General features: G+C 39.6%; 1 protein-coding gene and 1 long non-coding RNA gene across 11 annotated transcripts in view; one reads left to right on the forward strand and one right to left on the reverse strand.

The window, feature by feature from the left end:
• Positions 1 to 21389, forward strand: part of celf6 (CUGBP Elav-like family member 6) — a 426206-nt gene that overhangs the window by 290249 nt on the left and 114568 nt on the right. For 8 of the 10 annotated variants that reach the window (XR_009815640.2, XM_061964509.2, XM_061964507.2 and 5 more), the window contains exon 4: positions 20300 to 20428. The exons of the other annotated variants lie outside the window; for them this stretch is intronic. Coding sequence is in view for 7 of the 8 variants with exons in the window: in XM_061964509.2 (XP_061820493.2) it covers positions 20300 to 20428 (129 nt within the window). In the remaining variant the exon portion in view is untranslated. The remainder of the gene's footprint in view (positions 1 to 20299; positions 20429 to 21389) is intronic. 10 annotated transcript variants of the gene reach the window in all.
• Positions 1 to 21389, reverse strand: part of LOC133608893 (uncharacterized) — a 257241-nt gene that overhangs the window by 95739 nt on the left and 140113 nt on the right. The window lies entirely within an intron of this gene.

Below are 21389 nucleotides of genomic sequence, written 5' to 3' on the forward strand. Positions count from 1 at the left end.
CACTGTAACACAACATAAACACAACAGAACAAATACCCAAAACCCCTTGCAGCACTAACCTCCTCATGCTCTCTCAGGGAGAGCATGTCCCAAATTCCAAGCTGCTGTTTTGAGGCATGTTAAAAAAAATAATGCACTTTGTGACTTCAATAATAAATATGGCAGTGCCATGTTGGCATTTTTTTCCATAACTTGAGTTGATTTATTTTGGAAAACCTTGTTACATTGTTTAATGCATCCAGCGGGGCATCACAACAAAATTAGGCATAATAATGTGTTAATTCCTCGACGGTATATATCGGTATCGGTTGATATCGGAATCGGTAATTGAGAGTTGGACAATATCGGAGATCGGCAAAAAAGCCATTATCGGACATCTCTATACATTAGTCATATTCAACGTCCTCATGTGTCCAGGGAAATATTTCCTGAGTTTATAAACATAATATAAATAAATAAAAAACAGTACTTTTCAGAGACAATATAGTACCGAATATGATTAATTAGTATCGCGGTACTATACTAATACCGGTATACCGTACAACCCTAATTGAAATAGACAAGAATCTACTAACAAAAGTAAGTTCTTCAAAACACAGGCTAGTAAATGGGCAAATGGCATCATTTAATTCCAAACAAACATCCCCGTGCCTATCACCCTATCACACAATCGCGACAGAGTAGATGATGCGGAACGACGGCCAACTCGATATTAAAAAGCACGTTTTACAAACATTTTACGCGACCATTCTGTGCACCTTCATGTGCGGATGCTTCCAGTGGCGAGCCTCCGAGGCACACCAAAACAAAACAAAAAAGCAGGCTTTCCTAATGAGTCCATAAGAAGCACAAGTTCTCTGTTGTGCTGCCTGGAACATTACATCTGAAATGCACCCGGCGGCCTGGTAGGCATCTTTTATTATGGGGTGCAGCTGTCCATGCTTTGTGAACACTTGCTAGTACCGAACCTCCCTCACTATAGCCAGAAGGCATTATGGGATGGAACCATGAAAACAAAAAGTTATTTACCCCGGCATAGGAGTCACATTAGTAGCAAAAAAAAAAAAAAGCTTGCGTAACTACTAATTATTTGCCTGGAGAGAGGAAACGAAGAGTGAAGGATGACAATAAAAGGATAAAGAGAAAGCTACGACACAAGGAGAACTTTATATCAGCGAGAGACGCATCAATCTTGACAGCATATGGCTTCTGTGCAAAAATCTATTAATGTTTAATATACCATGGGGAAGGAACAAGGGGGCTTCCTTAGACAAGAAACTGTCATATGCCTGGCATTTTCTCCGTAACTTTTCTTCTCTAATTTGCATTTACATCGCTTCAAGAGAGATGTCCACCTGGCACATACAGTAAGTTTGACAGGGTCGTCCAAATGTGCTCACTTTGATTTACGATGTATGGAAAAAAAAATATGTAAAATGTTTTTACCGTCACATTTGAAGCAGGTTTAAGGTGTACTTTCTCCACCTATTATTTATAGTATTAGCAAAGCCTGGGGTACGGACCAGCATGGGGCTGTGAAACCTCTCGGTAAGGCAAGTTACAAAACATGAAAGGTGCCCAAGCTGGTCCTTAATCATTACAGACTAGCTGTCAGACATATATTTGAAGCTATCTGTTCATTTTCCCTCATAAACACATTATAATGGGACTGTCTGTGATTGTAACTTGTATGTGCCGTAACTCTGATTCTTAAAGGGGGACATTATCACCAGACCTATGTAAGCATCAATATATACCTTGATGTTGCAGAAAAAAGACAATATATTTTTTTAACCGATTTCCGAACTCTAAATGGGTGAATTTTGGCGAATGAAACGCCTTTCTGATATTCGCTCTCGGAGCGATGACGTCACAACGTGGCGTCACATCGGGAAGAAATCCGCCATTTTCTCAAACACCAAGTCAAATCAGCTCTGTTATTTTCCGTTTTTTCGACTGTTTTCCGTACCTTGGAGACATCATGCCTCGTCGGTGTGTCGTCGGAGGGTATAACAACACGAACAGGGACGGATTCAAGTTGCACCGGTGGCCCAAAGATGCGAAAGTGGCAAGAAATTGGACGTTTGTTCCGCACACTTTACAGACAAAAGCTATGCTATGACAGAGATGGCAAGAATGTGTGGATATCCTGCGACACTCAAAGCAGATGCATTTCCAACGATAAAGTCAAAGAAATCTGCCGCCAGACCCCCATTGAATCTGCCGGAGTGTGTGAGCAATTCAGGGACAAAGGTCCTCGGTAGCACGGCAAGCAATGGCGGCAGTTAGTTCCCGCAGACCAGCGAGCTAAACCCCTTATCGACCCTAGCTTCCCTGGCCTGCTGACATCAACTCCAAAACTGGACAGATCAGCTTTCAGGAAAAGAGCGCAGATGAGGGTATGTCTACAGAATATATTAATTGATGAAAATTGGGCTGTCTGCACTCTCAAAGTGCATGTTGTTGCCAAATATATTTCATATGCTGTAAACCTAGTTCATAGTTGTTAGTTTCCTTTAATGCCAAACAAACACATACCAATCGTTGGTTAGAAGGCGATCGCCGAATTTGTCCTCGCTTTCTCCCGTGTCGCTGGCTGTCGTGTCGTTTTCGTCGGTTTCGCTTGCATACGGTTCAAACCGATATGGCTCAATAGCTTCAGTTTCTTCTTCAATTTCGTTTTCGCTACCTGCCTCCACACTACAACCATCCGTTTCAATACATTCGTAATCTGTTGAATCGCTTAAGCCGCTGAAATCCGAGTCTGAATCCGAGCTAATGTCGCTATAGCTTGCTGTTCTTTCCGCCATGTTTGTTTGTGTTGGCTTCACTTTGTGACGTCACAGGAAAATGGACGGGTGTAATAACGATGGTTAAAATCAGGCACTTTGAAGCTTTTTTTTAGGGATATTGCGTGATGGGTGAAATTTTGAAAAAAACCTCGAAAAATATAATAAGCCACTGGGAACTGATTTTTAATGGTTTTAACAATTCTGAAATTGTGATAATGTTCCCCTTTAACACATTACATATGCACCTGGTCTGCCAGAGAATAAGAAGACCAGGAAGGAGGCATCTGTGACTTTGTCGCTATATCTAGCGAGTAATCAGAGCCCTTCAGTTACTCCTTTTAACCGCATGCTGTGATTGTCTGTCTATCTGTGATGGCGACTTGTCAAGGGTGTACCCTGACATCCGCCCAAATGCAGCTGGGATAGGCTCCAACCACCCCCGCGACCCCGAGAGGGAGATCGGTAGAACGTGGATTGGTGGAAGGGCTTATTCATTGCACAACACAGCAGCATCACAACCAATGTTGTAATGGCAGTAAGAGGCAAACTGCTCAAACAGCATTAATAGTGCTCACCACTCATGATTAGGAGTGCTCCAAAAAAATGTTTTACATCCAAATTGCGATTTTTATTTATTTCAATTCTAAATATATTTATTTTTTCACTTTTTTTGTTCAATAATCAATTTTTGGATTAAAACTATTAAACAACTTTTTTTTTTTTATGTTGTATTTATTTATTTATTTAATTAAAAAAAAAATGTTTTTAATCAATCTAACAAAATAATACACAATAATACCCTAATAATACAATTCCAATTCAAAAACCAAACCCTGCCCAGCAACATTCAAGAATAGCCATCAACAGAGCAATTGAGGACACACAAACATGACACAAAACGATCCAAAAGTAGTCAAACAAAAATGAATATTATCAACAACAGTATCAATATTAATGATAATTCCAACATAGCAGTGATTAGAAATCCCTCATTGACATTATCATCAGAGCCATTTATAAAAAAATAAAAACATTTTAAAAAAGAACAATAGTGTCACAGTGGCTTACACTTGCATCACATCTAACAACTATAATTATTGATACTGTTGATTTTTATTATTTTTTGGTTTTCCTATTATTTAAGTATGTGTATGTCTTCTCAATTGCTTTTTTTACATTTCTCTCTTAAGTATAGTAACGCTGGGATATGTTTGAAGTCAGTGTTGTTCTGTTTTATTTAATTTAATTATTAGTGTAATATTGTAATTTTTGTAAATAGAATTTTTAAATAAATTAATTTTTTTTTTTTTTAGGCAGCAGCCAAGAGGAGCTTTTGTTTTGAAAATATTTTTTTGTAACTTTAAGTATTTGTATGTCTTCTCAATTGTTTTTTTTACATTTATCTCTTAAGTATAGTAAAGCTGGGATTTGGTTGAAGTCAGTGTTGTTCTGTTTTATTCTTTTTAATTATTAGTGTGATATTGTACTATTTGTAAATAGAATTTTTTTAATACATTTTTAAAAATATGTTTTTTTTAGGCAGCAGCCAAGAGGAGCTTTTGTTTTGAAAATGTTTTTTTGTAATTGATATACTAAATAATAAAACACAAGGATGGTGTTGAATCAAAAATTCATGCTTAAGCGAATCCTCACCCCAAGTAAATCGGAATCTTATCGAATCGTAAGGTGCCCAAAGAGTCCTACCTCGACTCATGATGCCTAAATGTAGCTGCTGACATATTGAGAAGTTCACATAATTTCTTGTCATTGTACACTACGCAAATGCCAACTATTAGAGACGGTTATTTGAAGAGGGACATCAATCGGAGCATTTAAACAGTTGCGCAGCTTTATATGTCCATCCTATGATCCATCGGAAGGTCCTCAATACAAACGTACGACTGATTTTTTTTTAGCGCTTCTTCCGTTTTTAATGGATCCCTCCTTAAAGTCAGCGTCACCTCCAGAACGCACAGGGTGCATTACAAGATATTCATATTCATAAAATGCCAATTTAATGCTTGCAAATGGCCATGGGAGAGCCGGGAGTGGACTTGTAAAAATCCAGTGCGAGCAACTTTGGGGACAGGTGCAAAGAGGACTAATTAATAGCAATCAATACTCGGGCCAGGGCACGCACTGAGACGCTCTCAGGTCAGGCAATGAAAAGATAGCGGCTCCGAATTCATTTTCTCGCCGTGGCTCTCCCACAGGAAGGCTCTGAAGTACACTCACACTTCCTTTAATGCCTGCGCTGGGGTGTAATTTATTTTTGCGTTTGCCAGCACATTTGGAAAAGTTCATTACCTCGCTCATGGCTTGTTAATTAGCCTTGTAAAGCCACCATTAGATCTCCTCGGGCCAGGACTGGGATGAGACTTTTTGTCCCACAACATTAACACACTGCGGGGGGCCTGTAAAACTGCACTATGCCCATTTAACAGGGACACCTCGGTGAAAATCTGAACGATAGACGGACCGTCACGGCAAATTAGGTCACGGGCTACGGCCTTCCATCCTATTTCCACTTTGCGCCTCGAGCGGAGGTCAGGCTCATATTACCCAACATCTGTCCTAGCTAAACCTCCACCGATGTCCCAAAGTCAGCTTGAGATATATATATATATATATATATATATATATATACACATACACACATATATACAGTATATACATACATATATAGAAACCCCATTTCCATATGAGTTGGGAAATTGTGTTAGATGTAAATATAAAGGGAATACAATGATTTGCAAATCATTTTCAACCCATATTCAATTGAATGCACTACAAAGACAAGATATTTGATGTTCAAACTCATAAACTTTTTTTTTTTTTGCAAATAATAATTAACTCAGAATTTCATGGCTGCAACACGTGCCAAAGTAGTTGGGAAAGGGCATGTTCACCACTGTGTTACATGGCCTTTCCTTTTAACAACACTCAGTAAACGTTTGAGAACTGAGAAGACACATTTTTTTTAAGCTTCTCAGGTGGAATTATTTCCCATTCTTGCTTGATATCGATTACATATTGATATCGTTTTATCGCCCAGCACTCATTAAAAATCTTAAACTGAAATTAACTGCCGATTGCTAAATTAGTGCCACTGAAATGGGTTGGCATTCGAGTCGTCGACTAATCGTTACAACAATCCATGAGTAGTCGACTATCAAAAAGGTCGTTAGTTACAACCACATTTAGGCTATGTCTACACTAAGCCGGATAACCCCTTAAACAAATTATTATTTCACCTAAGCCCTGTTTTGGCCACACTAATTTATCGTTTAAAGGGGAACATTATCACCAGACCTATGTAAGCGTCAATATATACCTTGATGTTGCAGAAAAAAGACCATATATTTTTTTAACCGATTTCCGAACTCTAAATGGGTGAATGTTGGCGAATTAAACGCCTTTCTATTATTCGCTCTCGGAGCGATGACGTCATCGGGAAGCAATCCGCCATTTTCTCAAACACCGAGTCAAATCAGCTCTGTTAATTTCCGTTTTTTCGACTGTTTTCCGTACCTTGGAGACATCATGCCTCGTCGGTGTGTTGTCGGAGGGTGTAACAACACGAACAGGGACGGATTCAAGTTGCATCAGTGGCCCAAAGATGCGAAAGTGGCAAGAAATTGGACGTTTGTTCCGCACACTTTACCGACGAAAGCTATGCTACGACAGAGATGGCAAGAATGTGTGGATATCCTGCGACACTCAAAGCAGATGCATTTCCAACGATAAAGTCAAAGAAATCTACCGCCAGACACCCAGGAAAAGAGTGCGGATGAGGGTATGTCTACAGAATATATTAATTGATGAAAACTGGGCTGTCTGCACTCTCAAAGTGCATGTTGTTGCCAAATGTATTTCATATGCTGTAAACCTAGTTCATAGTTGTTAGTTTCCTTTAATGCCAAACAAACACATACCAATCGTTGGTTAGAAGGCGATCGCCGAATTCGTCCTCGCTTTCTCCCGTGTCGCTGGCTGTCGTGTCGTTTTCGTCGGTTTCGCTTGCATACGGTTCAAACCGATATGGCTCAATAGCTTCAGTTTCTTTTTCAATTTCGTTTTCGCTACCTGCCTCCACACTACAACCATCCGTTTCAATACATGCGTAATCTGTTGAATCGCTGAAATCCGAGTCTGAATCCGAGCTAATGTCGCTATACCTTGCTGTTCTATGCGCCATGTTTGTTTGTATTGATATCACTATGTGACGTCACAGGAAAATGGACGGGTGTATATAACGATGGTTAAAATCAGGCACTTTGAAGCTTTTTTAGGGATATGCGTGATGGGTAAAATTTTGAAAAAAACTTCGAAAAATAAAATAAGCCACTGTGAACTGATTTTTAATGGTTTTAACACTTCTGAATTTGTGATAATGTTCCCCTTTAAGGTTCCTCCTTGGATAATTTTTTTACATGGGCAAGTGCGCCGTGTATTTCTTGAATCTCCGGCTCTTAGCTTTGTATGGACTCATTGATGGTTTACAAACCGAGTTCGGAGAGGAAGTGACGCCAGAAAGACCGCGCCCCACACAGGAAGTGACATCAGAAAGCACGCGCCACAGCCAGCTTCATAACAACCCGTTCGGTAACTCGGCGGCAACCACTAGAAAGATGGAGGCGAGTCATCCAGACATGCCCGTGTTTCTCCTTGTACATGTACAGGCGCTTTTGAAAATCACACATCAATACCTTAAGAGAAGGAAACGGGCAATTGCAGCTATTTCGGATACAACACATCTCAGACGGCAACATAGCAATGTTTGGATAAGGCCTGGAAGAACGGCAGCCTGGTGGGATATGGTTGTCACCGAGTGTGTCAGAGGAACGGCAAGAGAACTTTCAAATGTCCTGGTCAGCTGTGATTCTACTTAGTGAAAAACTTTGTCTATTTGACAAAGGAGAGACAACGACAATTTGGGCTCCCGTGGACAAGGGAAGACTACGAAAAATAGCCAATGCATTTGGACTGGCAAAGCGGACTGTCAGTTATTGTCTGCGATGTATGTCGAGCGATTACTCAACGTCTAGTTTTGCACTCCATAACTATTGTGAAGCCATGAAGTGGTTGCGGCCGTCAAGTACTTTCAGCTTGTAGGCTGAAATTGCCGCCAATTTCGGCCTACAAGCACAGTGTCCAGTTGTTGGTTGTTGTAAAATGTTCTTTATCACATTGTTTACTTTCACATGTCCATTAAAGATATGATTTATATATGATGGCTCAGCTTTGATTCACTACAATAGTCTAACAGCTGCTGAAGGTTTCCATTGATTGATTGAAACTTTTATTAGTAGATTGCACAGTACAGTACATATTCCGTACAATTGATCACTAAATGGTGACACCCGAAAAAGTTTTTCAACTTGTTTAAGTCGGGGTCCACGTACTTGTTTGATTGATTGAGACTTTTATTAGTAGGTTGCACAGTGAAGTACATATTCCGTACAATTGACCACTAAATGGTAACACCCGAATAAGTTTTTCAACTTGTTTAAGTCGGAGTCCACTTAAATTGATTCATGATACAGATATATACTATCATATATACTATCATCATAATACAGTCATCACACAAGATAATCATCAGGGTGTATACATTGAATTATTTACATTATTTACAATTCGGGGGGGGGGGGGGGGGGGTGGGGAGGGGGGTTAGGTTTGGTTGTTATCATCAGTCATCAACAATTGAGAACAGAGAAATGGATATTGAAACAGTGTAGGTCTGACTTGGTAGGATATGGACAACAAGTAGTGGACATAGAGAGAGAGAGAGAGATCAGAAGGCATAAGAAAAATATCTGCATTTGATTGTTTACATTTGATTATTAACAACAATCCGGGGAGGGTGTTAGTTTAGGGTTGAAGTTGCCTGGAGGTGTACTTTTATTGCGGTTTTGAAGGAGGATAGAGATGCCCTTTCTTTTACACCTGTTGGGAGCACATTCCACATTGATGTGGCATAGAAAGAGAATGAGTTAAGACCTTTGTTAGATCGGAATCTGGGTTTAACGTGGTTAGTAGAGCTCCCTCTGGTGTTGTGGTTATGGCGGTCATTTATGTTAATGAAGTAGTTAGACATGTACACGAGTTATCAGGGAGGTGTAGCGGATTTTATAGTCATCAATTCATGGTACAAATATATACTATCAGCATAATACAGTCATCACACAAGTTAATCATCAGAGTATATATATTGAATTACTTAGATTATTTACAATCCGGGGGGTGGGAAGGGGTTTGTTTGATGTGCTGATATCAACCAAACCTGTCATCAACAATTGCATCATCTGAGAAATGGACATTGAAACAGTGTAGGTCTGTACAGCGAGCAGTGACCATAGTGAGTTCAGAAAGCATAAGAACAAGTATATACATTTGATTATATACATTTGATTATTTACAATCCGGGGAGGTGGGATGTGGAGGGGGGAGGGTGTTAGTCTAGGGCAGGGGTCGGCAACCCGCGGCTCTTTAGCGCCGCCCTCGTGGCTCTCTGGAGCTTTTTCAAAAATGTATGAAAAATGGAAAAAGTTGAGGGGGAAAAAAAATATTTTTTGTGTTAATATGGCTTCTGTAGGAGGACAAACATGACACAAACCTCCCTAATTGTCATAAAGCACACTGATTATATTAAACATGCTTCACTGATTCGAGTATATGGCGAGCGCCGTTTTGTCCTACTAATTTTGGCGATCCTTGAACTCACCTTAGTTTGTTTACATGTATATATATATATATAACTTTCTCCGACTTTCTAGGACGTGTTTTATGCCACTTCTTTTTCTGTCTCATTTTGTCTACCAAACTTAACGTTTTGCATAAACCCACAAAGGTGAGTTTTGTTGATGTTATTGACTTGTGTGGAGTGCTAATCAGACATATTTGGTCACTGCATGACTGCAAGCTAATCGATGCTAACATGCTATTTAGGCTAGTTATATGTACATATTGCATCATTATGCCTCATTTGTAGCTATATTTGAACTAATTTAGTTTCCTTTAAGTCCTCTTGATTCAATTTATATCTCATGACACACTATCTGTATGTAATATGGCTTTTAATTTTTTTGCGGCTCCAGACAGATTTGTTTTTGTAGTTTTGGTCCAATATGGCTCTTTCAATATTTTGGGTTGCCGACCCCTGGTCTAGGGTTGTAGTTGGTGAGGCAAGCAAGGTTTACTGTTAAAAGAAATGTGGCAATAGGCTACATTGAAACAAGGATACACTTCCAGGCATACTTGCCAACCCTCCCGAATTTTCCGGGAGACTCCCGAAATTCAGCGCCTCTCCCGAAACCTCCCGGGACAAATATTATCCCGAAAATCTCCCGATTTTCAGCCGGAGCTGGAAGCCACGCCCCCTCCAGCTCCATGCGGACCTGAGTGAGGACAGCCTTTTTTCATGACGGGAGGACAACAGGGTGACAAGAACTAAATCATCCAGACTAGAGATAAATTGTATTATTATGTTTATTTTACCTAAAAATAAATATATTTATTAATTAAAAAAAAAAGAAAAACTAAATACATTTTTACTATATTTTGCTAAAAACATCAAAATTAATTGTGTTTGTATTTTTTCGTGACTCCTTATTACATCCAGCCATAGAATTATACATTAAAATAAACATATTTGAAATAATTGATTTTAAATGATCATAATAATTCATTTAAAATGACCATATTTAATTATTAAAATAATTGCTTGTTTATCAACAACTTTAGCATTTTATTCATTACATTTTGAAACTCTCAGAAGCCAATTTATGTTATATTCCTTAATATTTATTTATGCAAGTTTGAGGTATCAAACCTCTAAACACAGTTTATTTGCATATTTTCAGGATGTAGAGAGAGATATATATATATATATATATATATATATATATATATATATATATATATATATATATATATATATATATATATATATGTATGAAATACTTGACTTGGTGAATTCTAGCTGTCAATATACTCCTCCCCTCTTAACCACGCCCCCAACCACGCCCCGCCCTACCCCCGACCACGCCCCCACTCCCCACCTCCCGAAATCGGAGGTCTCAAGGTTGGCAAGTATGCTTCCAGGTCAGAGGTGATTATGACGCATGCACGCGTACTAGGTCGCGTTGCGCCGGCGGACGGAGGGGAGGAGGGTTTCTTACACGACCATTGTGTGTGTGTGGACACGGATAAGGTTAGGTGGGATTTACCCCGGATAGTGTAGTCAGAATCCGAGCAATTGGGCAGCTTTTTTTACTTGAGCACATGAGAAAATGTCCCTTTGAGAACTTCTGCAATATTACTTATCGAGTCAATATTTAAATCTTGTACAAAATGAAATTTTTTTTTGCAGTTAAATAAAAGATTTTCAAAAAAATAAACAAAATTGTTCCTTGAATCAAAAGCCCATTCCTACCAGGAACAATACTGCAAAGCAAGCCAAGTAGAAAACCCCAGCTTGACACCAGTGGCAGCATGCATGGTAGCCTTATTGATTATGCAGGTGCTCACGTGTGTGGCCAGGCGGGTAACGTGCATGTGTCTCATTTGAACTTTACAGAGACGGAACAGGATCCGATTTCCCCGCCGCAAAACGGCGAGCCCGGGTGCTTTATTTTTAGAGCAGATGCATCTAATGGGGCCTGGCAGGTACAGGAGGCGTCACATCTGTCGAGGCCCAGGTGACGTCTCGCGCCCCCCGCCCCCTCCCGCCTGCCTTGCTCCATCCTCATCCCTTTAGACCCCCCCCCCCCCCCCACACACACACACACACATTGCCCCCTACCAGTCAAATGAGTCACACTGAAGATCAACAGTGCCATTCCCAATAAAGTCCTCTTCCTCCCGCTGCCACTTTCTATCAGTTCCGGCGACGGGGCTCTCGCTAGTAGCCATTTCATTCCGACGCAACAGCGCTGAATGGGAGATGAATAATGTAAAAGATGTAAAATAAGATGAATGCTCTGTCTATACTGTAGCGCAGGGAGGATAAATTAGGAAAATTAAGCTTTCTGACTCTCCAGAATGGCTCAATGGAGTACAACTTTTCACCGCTGCAGCTCTCGGAAAAAAAGTAAGAACACATTTATTAATAAGATTTATATGGTTTTCTCTCCGCTAAAGCCCTGATCCATCATCATGCTTGTGATGGTTATTGTTGTTCTAACTAGAATTCACAGAAAAACTGAAAAGACTATAAAAACAACGTGTGCACAAACACAATTCTTTTCTGGGATTGGACTTTTCTGTTGTTGGGAAATCTGGAGAGCCATTGCTGGTAATTATCCACACTGAGGAGCTTTATTCATTATTCCTGCTCAGACTAAATGCTTTTGTGTACTCTAATTGACTTGATTCATTAGTTCGGCAAAGTTTTACGTCCTCGTGCCTTACAGTTTATATATAGCAGGCGAGTAAACAGTTTGGATTGGGAAATCAAGTCCACATTTCAATGAGGCGTTTATCTGAAAAGCCTGGCGCTGATGATGCGCAGAGACCTTTGCAACGTGGCGTCTGCTGCAAATGCCTCGCAGATAATGTGTCACGGTACTCTTTCTTATCGCATAGATAAGAACATGCAAAATTGTGTTTTTATTTTGCATTTCTCTTTTTAAAATGAAGAGACCTTTGATTTATCAGCACATTTAATTAGAATGGGTTTGCCATGAATTCACTGGATGGAAATAAAGGCAATTATCAAGTCATTTTAAACTGTTTTATTAATTTAGACGCCAGAAATTACTAAATAGAAATTGTTTTTCATAATTAAAATCATATTGTGGTGATTCTCTAAACAAATATTAAAAGTCTTTAATAAATAATAAAACAACAAAAGAGAAAGGTAGTTTGGAGCTAAACCTACCATGTTTAGGTTTAAATAAATATGGACTTGTCCAGGGTGTACCCCACCTTCCGCCTGAATGCAGCTGAGATAGGCTCCAGCACCCCCCCCCCGCGACCCCGAACGGGACAAGCGGTAGAAAATGGATGGGTGGATATTAAAAGGGTACATTAAAGTAAAGAGTAAAGATGGATACAGTGCAGAGGTAAAGGCTTGGGGACATTACTCCATACTCTTTGGAATTATTACTGTAAATAAATACCATATTTCAATATTTACAATGCCCGTTTTTACAGTCCCAAATAGCTTCTCACCAAAGTTTTCATTTATTATGAAAGCAAAAACAAAACAATTGTATATAAATCAATATTTCGGGGAGGTGCTCCAGCCAACTCTGTGACCCCAGGAGGGACAAGCAGTAGAAAATGGATGAATGGTTAACAGGAAGTAAAGAAACACCTAGATATTTACCAAAGCAATTATTTTGCAAATTAGCGGATACAATCTAACCAGTGGTGTGCTGGCCTAACATAACCAGAAATCATGATCATAATTAAATATACAATTATTTTTGTATTTACTTTCCCAAAATATTTAAAAGTATTCATATTCTCTTCATGTCATATTATGCTCCTTCCAGTGCTGTTGTTTTTAGTTTTAGTGTGTATCCAATCAGAATTCAGCTAGCTTATGTTGCCATGCTGTACGAAATCTGCCAGAGACCTTCAGAATCAACAATGATGGCGTCCGTGTGCTGTAAGCGATCGGGGACATACAGTTGATAGACAGCTGCGATAGCCAATCAGATCACGAGTCGTTGTCAGTAAGGCCTTCTAGATGGCCTCACGTTGAACGTGACGTTTACACGTCCTGTGATTGGATACTTACCGGGACAGTTAGCGGATGAATTTGAGAACACATAGAGTTGATAGACAGTTGCGATAGCCAATCAGATCACAAGTTGTTGACAGTAGCCTATCCAAGTATCCTGATCTTAACGAGACTGTGATTGGATACTCACTTGTCACTCCAAAGTGAGTATCCAATCGCAAGTTTCAATTTAGCAGGAAGCGGGAAGTGTTGCGCTGTAGCCAGACCAGGATAGCAGAGAAGGAGAACAAAACGTTGATATTCAAGAAGGATATTTAAAGAGAAACTACATCTTGTGAGACCATGTCGGCCAACCCCGGAAGCTAGCCTAGCTGTTCTGGCGATGAAATGGGGAACGGCGTTGAATAGGTCCTACTAATTGTGAATTCAAATATTTTATTTTTTAACATGTTTTTTGCAATTTATATTTTGACAGTACCACGTAAGATATGTTTTAATTTGTTTAAATGCGCCAGAAAATAACCCATTTTGTACACTACTGATGTGGTTTGATGCGCAGTAGTGCGTAAATGTGTTTCTGTATAATATTTCTCCAGCAATGGTGATGTGGTGACATCAATTATTGTATTTTGAGAGGTAATCATTGAAGTCGGACATCACTGAAGGCCTAGGTGGGAAACGCACGGCCCGCCACTGAATCTACCAGTACGGATTAAACCATAAACGATTATAATGATAACTGTTGTAATACTCCTGACGCATAGTATAGCTGATTTAAATTAAAATAATTGAAAAACCGTGATTGAGAACCACACTTTGATAAACTTATGGACCGACTAGCGCTAGCTTTCTAGCTAGCTTAAATGCTAACAAACACAAGAGATGATAATGTCTTTCCCCATTAAGAAACGTCACACCCCAATTGTAACTTAATGTATATAAACACATTACCGTCCGAACAACTAAGATATTCACATTAAACATAAAGGCTATTCTGTCTTAAAACAAAGTAATCAATCTACAATCGACAGTGTCAAGTCGACACAGACGTACTTTAGGTGTCTTCAACAGGAAGTGAACACACAATTTGTCTTTATTAAACAAAAATAAAAATCCTTTTTTTTTTACAAATTAAAGATAAACACATTTAAACACTCAAATACAAATTATATAGCTTTTATGAAGCCTAAACAATATTCAATGATTAGTTTGCAAAGAAAGTATATTGTATGTCTATATATTTGTTATTTTAAAAAAGAAACACTAGTTAAAAAGATTTCAGTGTGTGTATAAGTACTTTTTGAGCACATTCAACAATACCGCAATTATAATGATAACCATGATCATTTTGGTCACAATACCGGCGATATGAAATTTCTTACATTCCTATTGATCAGCAATGGATTTATTTGACCCATTCCCAAATACAGCCATTCCTAACTAGTTTGCTGCCTTAAAAGGTGCTGAAGAAATCTTAGGTAAACTGGATGACTGTTTGATGCAGTAGCATTCAGATAGAGTACATACAAAAGTAGTTTATTTCATAGTTAAATATGGTGCAAAATGACTAGAGTGAAGTTGTCTGGACAGACAACTTATGCATACATTTTTAACAATTTTATATAAATGGATTTAATTTATCAAGTACTGACTAGTTTACTCCATTCACTTTGCACCATTTTTACAGTGCACAATAACTGTTATTATAATATATATCCCCTTTGTAACCAACGTTCACTGCAGTGGACATGTGTTTTTTGCTAAAATTCCAAAGAAAAAGAGCCTTATCATGCAAAACACACAGGTCCTTTGTAGTGGACAGTAACTCTCAGGTAGATGTGTACAATAATAGTATTTGTGCACTGTAATTATGGTGCAAAGTAAATTAAGTGAAGTTGCCCGGACCAGCAACTTAGCGCATACATTTTTAACAAAAGAGGTCGATAAATACATTTATGTTACCCATTCCCCATTTCCAATAAGAGAGTGAGGAACAAATTAAAGAGTAAGCCAGAATATAAAGTGTATCCCCCTGGTAACTAACTTCCACTGCAGTGGACTTGTGTTCTTGTTCTATTCCTTTTTGTCAGGGTTTTACCTTTCAAAGAAAAGTAGCCTTGTTATGCAAAACACAGATATCCACTGCATTTGATGCCGGCTCTCCGGGGGGGATGTATTGTATGCAATAACCCTTCTTGTGTAAAGTGTTAAGTGAATGGAGAAAGGTTCTCTAGACCAGTGGTTCTCAACCTTTTTTCAGTGATGTACCCCCTTTGAACATTTTTTTAATTCAAGTACCCCCTAATCAGAGCAAAGCATTTTTAGTTGAAAAAAAGAGATAAAGAAGTAAAATACAGCACTATGTCATCAGTTTCTGATTTATTAAATTGTATAACAGTGCAAAATATTGCTCATTTGTAGTGGTCTTTCTTGAGCTATTTGGAAAAAAAGATATAAAAATAATAAAAAACTCGTTGAAAAATAAACAAGCGATTCAATTATAAATAAAGATTTCTACACATAAAAGTAATCATCAACTTAAAGTGCCCTCTTTGGGGATTGTAATAGAGATGCATCTAAACATTTCTTCACAAAAAAAGAAATCTTTAACATCAATATTTATGGAACATGTCCACAAAAAATCTCACTGTCATCACTGAATATTGCATTGTTGCATTGTAATGAATGGAATAGCCTACTTGATTTGATGTTCAGTTTATGAACTTGCATTCATATTTTGTTGAAGTATTATTCAATAAATATATTTATAAAGGATTTTTGAATTGTTGCTATTTTTAGAATATTTAAAAAAAATCTCACGTACCGCTTGGCATACCTTCAAGTACCCCCAGGGGTACGCGTACCCCCATTTGAGAACCACTGCTCTAGACCACCTCGATAGCCGTCTAAAGAGAATGCCGAATAAATCAAAAGTGAGCAAGATTATAAAGTATATCCCCCCCTTAGAACCAATGTCCACTGCAGGGCACATATGGTTTTATTTTGTCAGTTACACATATTGTAAAAAAGCAGTCTTTTTGTGTAATGTCCACCGCATACAATCTTTTGAGTAATGTAATTATGGAGCAAAGTGAATGGAGGGATGTCCCCCAGACCGACAACTTAGGCCATGTCCACACGAACACGGATCATTTCAAAAACACATATTTGGGGTTAAAACAATCTCCATCCACACAAGTGTACTTTCAAAACTGTCTATGTCCACACACAAACACATACTGTCATGCACTTTTTGTCCAATCAGAAGCCTGAGAAAAGCTGCAATATCTGACTCGGTGGCATTACACCTCCTAGTATGTTTATTTTGATTGACTTTAGACGTACAATGACATGCACATTATCTTTAAAACCGGCCTGCCCATACACAGAGAATCCTGGGAAAATTATTAATGTTCGCCCGTGCTGCTGAAACCCAACACTCATAGAATTATAACGTGTTGAGCAACATGGTGATGTATTACAAGTGCAGTGAAATGTACATTATTTCTAAAATCACTACACACTACTCAGCCAAGGGAACTTTTTTGCATGTTTAAGGGAATTATAAAGCATTTTCATGGATATAGTGATATAATACATGTGTAATGAAGTGTATATTGTCTTTAATATCAGTACACACTACAAGGAGGACGCTAGATTATGTTTTTTTTTATTTGCTTGGTCGCTCTTTACGCGCAAGCACCTCCATCTACAAAAATGGAAGCAAGACACGTAAGTTAACTTCATGATTTGTCATTAAGCAAGGACTATAAACAGTGGTTCTTAACCTTGTTGGAGGTACCGAACCCCACCAGTTGCATATGCGCATTCACCGAACCCGAACCGTAATCATAAAATGATGTTGTTATATTAAAGAAATACTAATAAAGATATATTTTACAAACGGAAAGTTACAGGAATGTACACATAATCCCATGTTTACATCTCATTGTGCAACATGTGAATGTTTAAGTGGGAACTAAATGCGATATCTGAAAGGGGTACAAATTATTTCTAAAGTAGGACCCCCACCCAGACATATAATACTAAGACACAGCTCATGAAAAACAATATGTTATAGTCATTGTAAGTGGGCCAAAACACTTATATTAGAAAATTATCTCATGGAAATGACTGCTGTCATTTGATTATAATAATAAAACATTGAACTTGTTATTTAGTCAGATTTGGGACAGGTGTGCTGCAGGTGTGACCACAGTGTATGTGCATGCGCTCCACAGAATGCTCAAGGAGTTTTTGCGTTTTCTCACACATATGGAAAATTAGAGGGAACATTGTTTGGGGGTATCCATAATACGCCGACAGGGAGAAGTTTTTATTTACACGATGAGTCGGGCGTGTCTTGACCTCCGCTGCAGAGGCTCTGTCGAAACCCTGAGGCCAACTCACCGAACACCTAGGGTTCGATCGAACCCAGGTTAAGAACCACTGCTATAAACATAAGATAATGTTGCACCTTTCTTATTACACGGAGCAAAAAGTCTTGCTTGTCAAAGTTGTCCCATCAGGCGATCGTATCCAAAACAGCTGACTGTCATTAGCGCTGGCGGGAGTGTCGCAAAGCCCATCTTGATGTGTCTTTTTTATTAATGTTGAGTGCAAATAGCTGCATGTTTACATTCAAACATACAGTAAGTAATCTTAAAGTGTGTTTAAAGGCAGCAAGGCAGTGTTGTTGAGCTTGGAAATGACAGCGTACAACCGTGACGTCATCACAAGTCTCCATTTGTGCCGTGTACACGCATACGCTGAGCGGAGAGTTTGGGATCTCTACACTTTGGTTAGCGTTTGTAAAAGTCTGCGTCTTTAAAGACAAAAGTATGCGTCTGTGTGTGGGCAAGAGGCCTAAACGCAGAGATAAGTATGCGTTTATTAGGCATACTTGCCAACCATCCCGGGAGACTCCCGAATTTCAGTGCCCCTCCCGAAAATCTCCCGGGGAAACCATTCTCCCGAATTTTTCCCGATTTTCACCCGGATAACAATATTAAGGGCGTGCCGTGATGGCACCGCCTTTAGCGTCCTCTACAACCTGTCGACGTGTCCGCTTTTTCACCATACAAACAGCGTGCCGGCCCAGTCACATGTTGTATGCGGTTTCTGCATACACACAAAAGTGACTGCAAGACATACTTGATCAACAGCCATACAGGTCACACTGAGGGTGGCCGTATAAAGAACTTTAACACTGTTACAAATATGCGTCACAATGTGAACCCACACCAAACAAGAATGACAAACACATTTCGGGAGAACATCCGCACCGTAACACAACATAAACACCACAGAACAAATACCCAGAATCCCTTGCATCCCTAACTCTTCCGGGCTACAATATACACCCTCGCTACAACCTCAACCCCGCCCCCCACACCTCAACCCCCCCCTTAATCTCTCGAATTCGAAGGTCTCAAGGTTGGCAAGTATGTTATTAGGTATCTGTTTTCGTGTGGAGATGGCCTTAGTGGACACTAACAAACAGATATTAAATATATATTATATTTATTTTAACCATCCCTCACCTCCACCAGTCCGGAATATAAAGTATATCCCCCTTAGAACTAATTTCTGTTGTCAGAGTTACAACTTTCAGAGAAAAGGAGCCCTGTTATGGCTCTCACAGGGTTATATAATATTAGATGAGGTTCCTTACATCAGTGTTTTTCAACCTTTTTTGAGCCGAGGCACATTTTTTTCGTTGAAAAAATCTGGAGGCACACCACCAGCAGAAATCATTAAAAAACGAAACTCAGTTGACAGTAAAAAGTCGTTGTCGCAATTGTTGGATATGACTTTAAAGCATAACAAAGCATGCATCAATACAGCTCTTGTCTCAAAGTAGGTGTACTGTCACCACCTGTCACATCACATCATGACTTATTTGGACTTTTTTGCCGTTTTCCTGTGTGAAGTGTTTTAGTTCTTGTCTTGCGCTCCTATTTTGGTGGCTTTTCCTGTTTTGTTGGTGTTTTCCTGTAGCAGTTTCATGTCTTCCTTAAACGCTATTCCCCGCATCTGCTTTGTTTTAGCAATCAAGACTATTTCAGTTGTTGCTATCCTGCTTTGTGGGTACATTGTTGATTGTCATGTCATGTTCGGATGTACATTGTGGACGCCGTCTTTGCTCCACAGTAAGTCTTTGCTGTCGTCCAGCATTCTGTTTTTGTTTACTTTGTAGCCAGTTAGGTTTTAGTTTCGTTCTGCATAGCCTTCCCTAAGCTTCAATGTCTTTTCTTAGGGGCACTCACCTTTTGTTTATTTTTGGTTTAAGCATTAGATACGACGACAAACCCTTGTGGTCTCACACAACGTGTTCCCGACATCTACAAAGCAATTAGCTACCTGCTGCCACCTACTGATATGGAAGAGTATTACACGGTTACTCTGCCGAGCTCTAGACAACACCGACACTCAACAACAACACATCATTTGCAGACTAGAACTACTGGTTGGCAAAAAATATTTTTAACTCCCACGGCACACCAGACTGTATCTCACGACACACTAGTGTGCCGCGGCACAGTGGTTGAAAAACACTGCCTTACATCGTCAAGTTAGCGCACGTTTAGTGCCATGAACAAAATAAAAGTCACTGGTTTGTATGTGCTGACATTTATATTCCACTTATTCGGTATCCGTCTACCCGAGTTGAACAGTTTCACCTTTTTTGATAGCTCACTGGCATAGGCTCAAGACAGCCGATTTGTGCTAAGACCTAAAGACTGGGTTGGGGGTCTAGTTGGCTCTGAAGAATGGTGCCATCAGCTCTTGTTCTCCATCTCTTCCAATCCAGAAGACAGGAAGCTGTTTGTGGGGATGCTGGGCAAGCAGCAGAGCGAGGACGACGTCCGGCGGCTCTTCGAGACCTTCGGCCAGATCGAGGAGTGCACCGTCCTGCGGGGTCCTGACGGGGCCAGTAAGGGTCAGAGCCCAACACACCAAACCCGCTAGCTCCCGCCTCCCTAGTCCCTTGTCATTCCGCTCGGCCGTCCTCGCCTCCAGGCTTGCATTTGCTTCTTGGCTCACTGTCACTGTGCTCCACCAACACCTCCTCCTTTATCCCTCGCATTTCCACTTCCTATAAAGCACCCCATCAGCGCGGTAGCGTGACAAAACCATCGTGCAAACACCTCGTCTTTTTTTTGCTCACCTCCATCCCCCACCTGTTATCTGAAACACGTTTGTTTGCCACGGCGCCGTCATCCCTCCCAAGGGGAACATTACGCCGTACTGTAAATAAAGCAACCTGGCGTGGCGTTTAGCTGCAGTCACTCACAATACAGCATGAAACACGGTCTTCGGCTTATGTACTTGATAGTCAGAGGCACAAAAGGAGAGGCGTAAGTGTCAGAGCTGTAAAAATAGATGTGGGAATTTTTCGGCACCTCACGCTTCGATTCACAATCGATTCTCAATATTATTTGGTCTATAAATTATAATAAACCTTTTCAAAACAGGTTACAAATTCTCCTCTTGATTGCTGATGTACAATTTATACACACAGTGTTGGCCAAAGAAACACATTTTTAAAAATACTACTTTCTCACGGAATGTTAATCCATCTAATAACATTAAAGGGGAACATTATCACAATTTCAGAAGGGTTAAAACCGTTAAAAATCAGTTCCCAGTGGCTTATTTTATTTTTCGAAGTTTTTTTCAAAATTTTACCCATCACGCAATATCCCTAAAAAAAGCTTCAAAGTGCCTGATTTTAACCATCGTTATATACACCCGTCCATTTTCCTGTGACGTCACACAGTGATGCCAATACAAACAAACATGGCGGCTAGAACAGCAAGGTATAGCGACATTAGCTCAGATTCAGACTCGGATTTCAGCGGCTTAAGCGATTCAACAGATTACGCATGTATTGAAACGGA

This window comes from Nerophis lumbriciformis, linkage group LG06 (genome assembly GCF_033978685.3).
Source record: "Nerophis lumbriciformis linkage group LG06, RoL_Nlum_v2.1, whole genome shotgun sequence".
NCBI classification, from domain to species: Eukaryota; Metazoa; Chordata; class Actinopteri; order Syngnathiformes; family Syngnathidae; genus Nerophis; species Nerophis lumbriciformis.